General features: G+C 38.8%; 1 protein-coding gene across 1 annotated transcript; it reads left to right on the forward strand.

The window, feature by feature from the left end:
- The first annotated feature begins 3,058 nt into the window (after positions 1-3,058).
- entpd5a (ectonucleoside triphosphate diphosphohydrolase 5a) lies at positions 3,059-12,108 on the forward strand. Its single transcript, XM_051722358.1, has 13 exons — positions 3,059-3,575; positions 4,308-4,387; positions 4,986-5,129; positions 5,643-5,718; positions 6,263-6,298; positions 6,639-6,727; positions 6,814-6,893; positions 6,999-7,060; positions 7,180-7,281; positions 8,485-8,628; positions 8,708-8,764; positions 9,878-9,993; positions 10,209-12,108. Exons 1-13 carry the CDS (start codon positions 3,281-3,283, stop codon positions 10,290-10,292), a joined length of 1,365 nt encoding a protein of 454 aa, XP_051578318.1. The 5' UTR covers positions 3,059-3,280; the 3' UTR covers positions 10,293-12,108.
- The last annotated feature ends 277 nt before the right edge of the window (positions 12,109-12,385 follow it).

Here is a 12,385-nt window from a genome sequence, read left to right on the forward strand (position 1 = left end):
AGGCACCCCCCCCATCCCTCACCATATACAAATAAACATGAATAATTTCAAGCTGTCATTATCATCAAAACTGTAATTACAAGGTTTCAGTCTCTTCAATAGGAGATCTTGGGCAGGACCCCACAAAAAATGGCATTCCTGTGGCATGCTGTTTTAATGTATTTGTAAGATTAGTTCACAAAGAAAGGGAGTCATGTTATGTGTAAATGTAACAACAACATGCAGTCTTTCATATCTTTAGGAAATGTGTTATTGCATTGAACAAAATTGTCTCATGAATTGAAAACAGCTGGTCAATGGTTGTAGTTTATTTTTAAGAGCTTTAGAGACTCTATTCAGTATTATTTGCCATGAAGCCATTTATGTTAATTTATAAGGAATTAACTGATATTTGCATATACAACCTTTTATTAAAAATGTATTAGTATATGTTGAAATTAACATTGACCAAGATTAATAAATGCTGTAAAAGTATTCTTCTTTGTTAGTTCATGTTAGCTAATATTAATGAATACAACCTTATTGTATAGTGTTAAAAGAATAATGAATAACACATTTAATTTCAGCTCATTTTGAGCATGGTCAAACCTCATAGTTTTGTTGTCATTTTTGTTTTATGGACTGGAAAAGTAGTCTATTTTGTTCTGTTTGTTTTCACTATAAAGTAGATTAAAGGATGCATTGTACATTTTAATGGGTTGGCAACAAATTGTTTCAAATTATTATTGTTTCGTTGTGGCGAAAAATGTTAGTCTATATTGCACAAATGGTTTTAAATGTGTCAGGATTTGACTCTCATCCTGGGTCATTTTTTATTGCATCAGTTAAGCAGTGTACTGTAATTGCCTTGCGTTACGCCATAAATACTGTTTATGATGTATCGTGATAATCCCATGGATGTACAAACTGCCTTGTCAGTAATTGTCTCCAGTTATGTGTGAACATAATTATATCTTTTCATTCTTTCATAACAAAAGGGTATTTAAAACGAGGCAGCATTTTACTGCAGCAGTAACATACCACTATATTATCTAGTGCCATATAGACCTGTCCAATCTGCATACAATCTGCAAAATAGAAATCCACATGAAGAATTCCAGACTGGATATAATGATCCTTTGCAACAGGGTGAGTAATTTTTTATGACACTTGCGTAGCCAGCCATTTTTTAAATTAGCTCATTGACAGTGCAAAATACTGTTGCTATGGCACAGCTGAAAGTGTTCTCTTAAATTGTCAGAAGTCAATATGAGGGCCTGCACATGCATGCTTGGCACGGGAGAAAAGACCATAATGGGGTACCGCAGTTTGAAAAAAGAGGAAAGAACGTGTAATATTTTTAGTTCCAAATTACAACGTTGGAACTGTTGCTTTGCTCAGCCGACTGTCCGGGGACTGGAATGGCATGATGGGAGCTGCCAAACTCCACCCAGGCTCCCTCCCTCTGCCCTCTCCATGCTTCTTGTCTCCACTCTCTGCACTAAAATCGCATACTGGGCTCCACCACCCCTTATTTCTGCTCTTCCCTATGCCCGAGCTGGGTCTCACCAGCAGTGGCAGAGAGAGCTATTCTTAACTCGATGTGTGGTAAACCACTTTCATTAGTTACAAGTGAGAGAGAAAAAGACATGTCATGGTAATGAAACCCCTCCATCAGGACTAAATTTTTGTGAATTACACAAAAGCAACCCTAATTTAGTTGCGTGACCAATGTTCACAGAGTGGAGAAAACCCCTCTCTAACCCTACTGTTCAAGTTCATATTAGGTCTTCAGCAGTGTCTGCTCCTTGCACTCCTGATCACCTATGTGCTTTTCATATGTCAAAACCTGACTGAAGTCAAATAGATGGTCAAATATTCTACCTCTCATGATGAGTGAAAATACAACCACTCATAGTTTACATGTTTTCTTCATTTATAATCCTAACAACTTTTCCTGCCTAGATGAAAATCTAATAGTCTTTGCAGAGATGTAAGGTTGCACTTGCCTTCAGCTCATTTTGAAGCATTTAAAATGTTGCATTTTACTTTAAAAATAAACTTTTACATTTTTATAAGCCAATTTATTCATTTACTTTACAAGAACTGTGCAGCAGTTGGAGTCCAAAGCTTGACCCCACGTGTCCAGGGTACAGGATCTTCCACTACTCTGTGGTCACCAAAAGTACACGGACACTGGAGTTTACAATCTGCTGTGCCAAAATATCTGGCGACTGATGCGAAAACAACCCAAGTGATCGCTTGTCCTAATTCGTACTCCGTTATTCAGCTCTGAAGTTTTTAATGACAATAATGCCCTTTTATATCCTAGCCACAAAGTCCCACAATAAATTAGATAATGTCTACATCTCTTTACACCTCTTTTAAAAAGAACAAAGAAGGGAAAAGCCCTATTTTAGAAGTTAAGACACAAATAACTCATAGTAACTACAGGACAATTAGCTGTCGTAACTTGTATTACAAAATCTCAAGATTCCCATTAAATGGCCATTTAAGATTCTTTTGGAGCCAATTCATGATATCACTACTATACTTGGAAAGGAAGCTAGCTTGCAGCAATTGGAAGCTTGCATGAGTAAGTTTAAATGCTTGTTAGGAAAAAGAAAAAGTGGTGAAGTAACAAGACTGGCTTTAAGTAGAAAGTAAAGCTGTAAGTTTTAATTAAGTGCACTCATAAAATGTATTTTTAAACCAATGCATGAACTCTTAGCAGTCCCTCTGGTTTTGAAGTCTTAATATATACTCGCTTTTGTTCTTCTGAAGACACTTTTGTTGCAGTTAAGCCACTTCAGATGATCGGGGAGGGTACAAGGGGCTTTTGCCAGTTAGAGCGTCTTGTATATAATTGAAGAGTAGAAAACTGCATGGTTTAGCAGGTATTCCATGTCCATTTTTATAAGCAAGGGGAGGGGATGGTGGAGGATGGATTTTAGAGGGCTTGCAATGGACAGGCTCAGGATTGGTGGATGGCCTTGTTTGGGATGGCCCCCAGCCAAGCACTTATGTCTTTATATACTGTAAACAGATGACCAACCAGTCCCGAGTTTGTTTCTGCGTTCACCCTCTCTTTCCGGCTCTCTCCTCCATCACTATCTTCCCTTCTTCATCTCTTCTGTAGACCTCCACATCTGCATCTTTACATCCTCAAGACTTTCTCTCAACAAGACCAGGCAAAAACAGCAAACACATCCTCTTCCATAAAAAGTCTTGAGTCATAATTTAGAGAAACCACCAGTCAAGCCTTCAGCTTTTCGCAGTGCCGGCGTGGGAGAAAGAAAGCATGTCTCAGCAGATGTTGCACTTGACGGTGGTGTCCATGTGGCTTTTTGCCGGGTACTTCCTGGGAGAGGCGACATATTACAATCACCATATGTACAACCGCTATCGTGCATTCAATCACCATGCCAATCAGCATGCCAACATGGACAATCAGCTTCCTCCAGAGGTACCTGTGGTGACGGAGGTAGTGGTCCCTCGCCCAGTCAACTTCAGTCGCACCTTTTATGGGATCATGTTTGATGCTGGCAGCACTGGCACACGAATCCATATCTACAGGTTCATTCAAAAAGACCCAGGTAAGTGTCTTCATGTTCTGTTTCCATGTCCCTTTCTTTGTATTAATGTACACAGAATGTGCCACGCAGATGCCTGGATAACTTAGTTTCTTCTTTAGCCAAATTTTATTTTTATATCAGTTGCTCCACTAGTCCTGACATCCATGCTTCAGTGTAGCCTACACCATGAACTCCAAATGATCTTGAAGAGTCCCGCCTTGTTCACTTTGTGAACAGCAGCCCTCTCCATCTCTCTCTCTCTCTCTCTCTCTCTCCCTCTTTCTCTGGCTCACAGCACCGTCTGCTTAGTGCGTCTGTGTTTGCCGAGGGTTCATTCACTGTTTGGTGTAAAGGCAAACAGAAACACAGGGGCAACAGAAAAGAAGGAAGAGGATGGGTAAAAGACAGCTGCAGTTTCAATAAAAAATGGCAACCATGAGCAATCTGTTAAAAATTATGGGTTTGTGTTGATAATGCAGTAATCGGTCCTCCTAAATACAAATCAAATGGAGACATGGTATTATTCCTGATGAGGTAAACTCTGAGCCTGGAGAAACTCTTAATTTCACTGTCTGGAAAAATCTTGGTGTTCACCATTTGTGGTAAACATACAATAACCAAACGTTTCTGCTCATGCACAATAACCTTTGAGGAGATGGAGTCAAGTTGCCCACAACCCATCGCTAATGTAATCTTCTAATGGAAGACATCTTCAATTGTCCCCTCATTTCTGTCTGTCTTTGTGTCCCACAGTTGAGTTGCCAGTTCTCGACAATGAGATGTACCATGCAGTGAAGCCTGGATTGTCAGCATATGCGGATATGCCTGAAGTGGTAAGCCATTGACTTTCTCATAACATCAACAAGGAACATGCTATTTCTATTAAATTATAATGGCTTTGACATTTTCCAGAGTCTCGTCTTAATTTGCAGACAGAGAAGCATATAATTTTTAATTATATTTCCACTGAAGTTATCATGGTGAACACCAGTAATACCATACTCAGCAGTATGGAATTTGAATTCCAGACTGCGCAATGATACATTACTTTTGTGTGTGACCACATAGTTATTTCCATCTTGGCATATGTACTTTTAACGTTTGCCATTATCCTTGTAAAAGCAAACAGATTTGCTTTATGCCAGTAGTTTAACTAGTAGGTTAGTTGCCCTGTCCTCAACTGTGTAGCTCTTTGTCAAGGACACATGGAACTCAACACAGTTAACAATTCTCCTCTTCACTGAAATTCTCCTCTAGTTGTTGGTAGACTAATCAAATGCAAATTCAGCTGTTCATATATCATACTAATGAGAATCTATCTTCATTCATTATAATTGTTTGACCAGGAACAGGACAAGTGTGGTTCCCATGAGTTCACTTTGAGGAATTATTCTATACGTGTAATTAATATGTACAATTTTTCATTTCTAGGGAGGAGAATCCATTAGACAGCTACTGAAGGTGGCAAAGAAGACCATTCCCAAAGAGGAATGGATACAGACACCTGTGGTTCTGAAAGCCACCGCCGGCTTGCGCCTGCTACCTCAAGAAAAAGCCAAAGCCTTGCTGGATGAGGTAAGGCTTGCTCTCTTTCTCACATCGTTGCTTTCTTTCTCAGACAAGTTGGTAGAGAAACCAACCATCCCAAAGGGATACAAACCACGTTGTGTGGAAGACAGAGAGATGAAATGACAGGAAGTTAGAGAGAAGAGAAACCAATACTGTGCAAAAGCATCTGTTCTGAGGCTGTCTGGAGTAGAAGGGACCCAAATGGCTTTTGAATTATCGTATTTTATGCCACCACACCAGCCAAGCTTGTGGTTTTTAGCTTGCCCAGTTTCAGACAAATTTGCCGAGTACTGATTCAGTGCACTTCCCGTTGACTCCAGATAAAAAAGAACCGGCTTGAATTTTCATGTTGTAACAACCAAATGGTCCCCCCCACCCTTTTTCGTTGTTGTTGTCTATATTACAGAGGAACACGTGACTCATGAACTTTTAGAACATGTTACGTTTTATTTATTTTTTTGTAGTTCTGAAACAGAAATTGTACAATTTCCATAATACATTTCTGTTTTTTGTCCGTAGGTGAAAGAAGTTTTTGACGACTCTCCATTCTTTGTGCCAAACAACAGTGTCACTATCATGAATGGAACCAATGAGGGTAACATATAATTTCTCAAGCAAGTCAAACAAGTTAATGAAGCACAAATGTGAATTAAATCTATGATGCATTGCATAGAGATTGAATCATACCTTTTGAAACCAGTTTTTTGAGTGGTTCTTTGTGTGTCTTTAATATGGCAGTCTAGATTCACCTTGTCTGGGAGCCTCCCACACTCAATATAAAATAATCCTCCACATTTTTAATTTAAGTTGACATTGGCTTTATGCAAACTCAGACATTCACATCTTTTTCATGTGGTTTTATGAGGTGTGACTAATTCTACATCTCAGACATGTCTAATTACCTGGGCTTGTCCTTGAAGATGTATATTTCTTAAGCTTAGAAATTACATCATAATGAAGAAACAAGCAGTACATTGTCTGCCTGGCTCCTAGGAGCAATGCAAAAGCATTTTCAGGTGTCAGAGTTATTCAAAGTTTTCATATACTGAATAATATCCTTAGTCTGATTGGTTATTGATGTTTAACACAAAAGCATTATTGTGACTTTTGCATCTAACAATGGACTCTCTCTCTTACAGGGGTCTTGGCATGGGTCACAGTAAACTTCCTAACAGGTAAAGTATTGCTCATTTTGAAAAGGCTTTGTTCAACAGTACTGATGAATCTATTTAAGAACCTAGTTTACCCTAAGTGCAGGCTAGGACTTAGCCCCCACCATGTGCTCAAAGCTTGTGCTAACCTAATTTTTTGGTGTAACTCTAATGTTTAAGGTCAAGCCCTCTTTTTATAGAAGCAGAAATCTATTTGCTGTAAATTCTGCAGGTGTCTTAATGTACTAAATTAGTTCATGCAGCAATATGACAGGCAGTAAAATGGGCCATATTGGCATAAATAAAATGTTATGACTGAATTAATATTACTGAATAATAATAAAACTATACATTTGTATTGCAGGTCATTTGTATGCTAAAACAAGGAAAACCGTTGGGATCTTGGATTTGGGTGGAGGTTCAACTCAGATTACTTTCCTCCCAAAATTTAAGGTATGGCACATGACAAAAATTTAAAACCACATTTGACATACTGGGCAATATTTCCTACACTGAAACTGTTGAACTCTCTTTTACAGAAAACTGTGCTGACCGCTCCTCCAGACTACATTGCCAAAATCAACATGTTTAACAGCACTTATGAGCTGTACACCCACAGGTAACACAATTTGATAAAACACCTGTTGTTTTGTCCCTATCTATTCAAAGATCTATCATATGTTCAGGGAAAATATGCCTTTTCTAAACCTCTTGTCGTTTGTAGTTACCTTGGAAATGGACTTATTGCAGCCCGACTAGCAACTCTTGGTGCTCTTGGTGCTGATGGTAATGACAGTTAAAATGCATATAGATTTTCTATAAAGATAAATATATTTAATAATGGATGATTATTGATCGTAATGGATGTTAAAATCTCCTAATGGTCTTTTAATGTTTCTTCCCAGGTCTTGACTGGAAAGTTTTCAGAAGTTCTTGCTTACCCAAAAAATTCAAAGAAGACTGGACCTTTGGTGGACTCACCTACAAAGTCAGTGGAATCCCAGATGGTGAGTATTTTGACATTGGGAATAGAACATATCAAGCTTCAAATTTACAGTCTGAAGAAACTGACTTGAAGATGTTTATTTAACTGTACTTTAGCTAACTCTTCACAGTCTTGCCTATTTTGCACAATTCTCAGCTCCATAGTGATAATAACATAACAAACACCGTATTTAAGAGAGAAAATAGTCTGTTCACTCTTCAAATGATTCAACACTCTTTTACCACAGACGTGTAGGCAAAAGAAAGTAGATTAGTCACATGCTTGGCATAAAGCCTACTCCTTTCTGCATGTTCCTTCTATCTTGATCTTGAGGGCTTTGTTAGTCCACATGGTTTCCAACTGGTAAACCTGAGCAGCCAGTTAGTTTGCTCCAGCCCATGTGAAAGTTGCCTATTTGGAGTTTCCGGTGAGGAAACCTCTCCCTAAAGAGTTTGTTGCAAACCCTCAATCTGACCTCATTATGTAGCAAGGAGACACTCTCCTGAAATGCACGTTTCCCATTCAACATGCCAAAGATATTTAGTTTGTTTGAGAAACGTTAGACATTTCTAACTGTAAATCTAAAGAGCAACATGTACATAAAGTATAGGTTAAAGGTTAGGTTTGACTCTTAAGTGTACACCCATGGACCGCCCAAGAGCAGGCTCAAATTGCAAGTTCCAATCAGATTGGCTGGTGCTACGCAACTTCCAGGAGTTGGGAGGTTCACTAGTCCATCTGGAAATGTTGTATTTACAAGGACTGGGTTGATATGGGTCCAGCACTGGGGTGGTCTATTGTTGTGGTATCAACTATTTCACATAAACCCACACCTAAACGGCATGTACAAACAAAACAAACTGATTGGTCATGTTACATGTTAGGCAGACCTAGTAGCGGTGTTAATTGCATGGGGCCCCAGATGTTGGACAGCAAAATGTTCAAAAGGTGGACCCCCTCCCCTAGTCAGCAAACCTTTCAGGGGGCCCCTTGGTCGGATGGTAAATCGTAACATCACCCCTTGCCAGACAGACCCTTTCAGTATAAGTGGTCAGTAATTGTCTAGAATAAGCTGCAAATTAGAACAGACCCAAAACCAGCAGCAAAAAGTCTGGCTAAACAAAATGAGTGTTAGGGTTAAAGGCAATAGAAAATTACTGCAATTGCTTTCTAAGCGGTCAATTAGATAAGTAGCCTGTAAATAAATCTGCTCTTCTATTCTCAGGTTTTGCAGGGTACAAGCTGTGCTACCATGAGGTGATGCGGGTGGTGAAAGGGATTGTGCACCAGCCCTTTGAGGTGAAAGGAAGCAGCATCTTCTATGCCTTCTCCTATTACTTCGACAGAGCTGTGGAGTCTGGCCTCATTGGTGAGTGGGGTCCTTTTCATCCTCTAAAGTTCTGATACCTTAATGACAAATTGCTAATAAGAGCACTGTTAACTCTTAGATGGATCCCGTGGTGGTACTGTGGAGGTCAGGGATTTCAAAAAGAGAGCTAAAGAAGGTAAGACTTTGGATGTTCTCCCATTCTTCAAAGCACATTCAGGTCAAAGTCCTGCCGCACACATTGAACAAACATAAACCCTTGATGCTTATTTGCAGTTGAGGCTTTCAACAATCACACTGGCTTCATAAAATGATAGCTCTGCTACCACAAAAACACAGGTTGCACTTCTCCCACATAAATACTTTTGACTGTGTGTGTTCATCTTTTTTTGCACCTCTCCAAACCGCTATCTCAGCTTTTCCATTCCCTTTGGATAGAAGATGTTGTTGTATTGTATAGAATGTGATGCAAATGCTTCTCAATGCAATGACCACATATTGGTCAGTTTGACACCTGAGACTGATTCATGGAATCTGGCTCACTTGGTAGATTGTGTCAAACAATAAATGTCTGCAGAGATTAATTACTAAGGGGAATGAGTTGGCGTCCTCTTTAAGACTTTTATTTGTATGATGAGACTGTCGCATGGTCTCGATGAACCACAGTTGGCACATCGATTATCCCTGGCAGCAGCCCTGTGGGCACCCCCTCCTCTCCAACTGTGAGACAACACCTAATGCCCAATATCTAACTGGAGGGAGGCAGGGATAATGTCACACCCTTTGCGGGAACACTTGGCATTGCTTGATCCCCCTCGTGGTTTGGCGTACAATCAGCACATGTGCACAACCTAGGGTATGAAAAAGTTATTTCACACTTTCCCCCTTTCCTTCCCCTCTTCCCAAACTTTCACAAATCACCTTGTCAGCTAGAGGAAAAACAAAACATTGTGAAGGCCTGTTTCACAAAGATGTGGCAGACGGTTGTAGCAAACAAAGTATTGGTGCCTCAATGTCTTACGTAATTTTCCCAGTCTCTGACACACTGTGGCCTGACAATCAACAGTTTGACAATCTGGACCTCAGTGGATATTGTGTACACTATGCTTATCTTCTCACTTGCAAATTACTTGTGTCAAGACTTCAAGCACTGCTTTGACCTCATGATAGTTAATAGTCTTAATAGTGAAGACACTCTGGGAAACTTTAATCTTGATTGTCTTTTATGATTATGTCTTGCTTAATTCAATACAAAATAAAGGATTTATAATTATTTCCTTTTTTAATCAAGTGTGCAACAAGATGACCAAATACCGTCCCATCAGCCCATTCTTGTGCATGGACATGACCTACATCACATGCCTACTGAAAGAGGGATTCGGCTTCAAGGACAGCACCGTTCTGCAGGTGAGTGGGAAATGTGTAGATAAAACAACACAATTTAATAAACTGTGGGGGTGGATCTAAATTGGTCTCATTCCTGTTTGCTATTTTTTGTGTACATAAGTAAATTATGGGCCTAAATTAACATCCCTTTGCAGATGAAGGTCACTATTTACAGAACCACAAATTAGACAGCATAATGACTTAATAGATTAATGATCTAACTCATTTCTCCGCAGCTTACTAAAAAGGTGAATAACGTGGAGACAAGCTGGGCACTCGGCGCCATCTTCGATCACTTCCACAATCTTAACATTAATTAAGTCTGCAGTTTTGATGGTACCAGCATGAGGAGCCAAGCAGGTAGAAATCTCACCTGATCAAGCAGCCCCTCTTTTTCCTCCACACCCAAACTCATTTGAGTTTCAGACCTGCCCTGCACTGCAGCCCTGTACCACCACGCTCCCCGCTCACCAACCAAACAGCCAGAGAACTATTCACAAAGAAATCACTATATTTTTGTAAAGAAGGCCATGCCAGCCTGCTATTTCTACTGTATGTTTACATTTTTCAGCTCTCGTCTCACCTGAGACACTGTCTGTCTACTTTGGCAGTTATAAAGGTTTTAATGTTTAAAGCAACCATTCAGGGCTCTCTAAGAAGCTTGATTCAAGCAGTTGTGCAGGATATTGTGCAGTGGGATACTTTTAAAACATTGTTTTGATTAGTGTAGCTTCCAAATCCTCTCTATTGTGGTATTTGCTTTAGGCTATGGTAAATTATATCACAAATTCGCAATGCGTTAAGTGGCCCTCAATCTAGCACGTAACACTTTAAATGTAGCTGGTAGAACAACAGCCATCTGTATGTTTTGAAATGTGGTTTGGGACCACCAGCTCAAAATAGGAATGACTGGATAAGTAAGTATAGGAGCAAATTATGGTGTCACTGAAATTGATGACTATTTGAAAGTTTTTGTATGTATTAATGAATGCATTTATTTACGTATGTCAGGTTGTATGTTGAGAAGGTTTGCATAGTTAAGCTGTAGAGTTGGAACATTTTCAGATGGACATTGTTCTTGGTGAAATGCTACAGGTGCTTTTTTAAACCAAGGTCTATACAGCCGTTTTTTTTTACACTGAATGGCATGCAGTTATCAAATAAATCAACAGGTATATAAACACTTACCATACATGGCTAGATCCTGTCAATACTTTGACAAAATATAACTCTGGTTGGAGGATAATAAGACTTTGTTACTGTATTTTATGCTAAACTTACGTTGTCAAAAGCCATTCGGCAACATGGAAACAATACCTTCAACCTCATTTGTCTTAAAACTTTGGTTTGGTTTTTGTGGATGTTTTTTAATTGTTTATAGGAGTCCTTAAGTGGAGCAGAGGTAGAGCATTACTGTTTAGTGTAGGTAAAGATGCTCAGGTGTAACGTTTTGCGAACTATTAGGCCATTCAGAGATTTTAATGCAATATTGAAGGGTAACTTGTTACAGGTTAATACTGCTATAGATAGCCTGACCGATTTAGGAAAATCAGACAATTTTTGTGAATTATTGTACAAATATTTATTACAAAAGGATACTTACAGAATATGTAGTGTTACATTGTTGTTGCATTTCTTTTTAATCCAACAGCTTCTTTAAACCATCTTCAGTATACCTTTACATGTATATTTACTATGACTGTATATATCAGTAAACAACTTTGCTACCAGTTGCCACCATAGACAAACTTATGATCTGAAAAAATGACCATGTATTGCTGTCATTTTTAGAGCTTTTATTTGCAGCAAATGCTATAAATATGCTTTGCAAAACAATGTGTCACATGTTGTGTGTTAAGTGATTTTATTGTACATGTATAAATAAAAAGACATAAAACATCTATTGTTAAATAGCTTCACTTGACGCAAAGTGGATATTGAAGATATTATACATTTACAAATGTAATTTTCTCTTAAAGCTTTCACCTCAAACCCTGATGATCTAAAAGGCATGTAGATAGATTCAACTTGAGATATCGTTGAGCTCTGAATGTTTCTAAAACATTTAGGTTAGAATCATGTCCAGTCTAATGGTAAAAGCCAAATCATATTTGTAACTGTATTAACTACCCCCCCCCCAAAAAAAAAAAAAAAAAAGAAAAAGAAAAAATGTGTTCATGAATGTTGTGTATCAGAAACACAACTTTTAACGGTCGGCACAATTAAAGTACATGGCTGGTGCTGCATACCTCCTCATTGAGATGAAGGGTCTTAAATGCTTGTTCTTCAAAATTAGGAGTAATGGATATATTAACTATTAAGTCCTGCTTATTTTATCGTCAATTTCCTCGAGTGACTCGATATCTAATGCAGGCTAAATAAATGTCGGTTCGAGCTAATCTGAAAACATGCA

The sequence above is a fragment of the Myxocyprinus asiaticus genome, chromosome 17, assembly GCF_019703515.2.
Source record: "Myxocyprinus asiaticus isolate MX2 ecotype Aquarium Trade chromosome 17, UBuf_Myxa_2, whole genome shotgun sequence".
Taxonomy (NCBI): Eukaryota; Metazoa; Chordata; class Actinopteri; order Cypriniformes; family Catostomidae; genus Myxocyprinus; species Myxocyprinus asiaticus.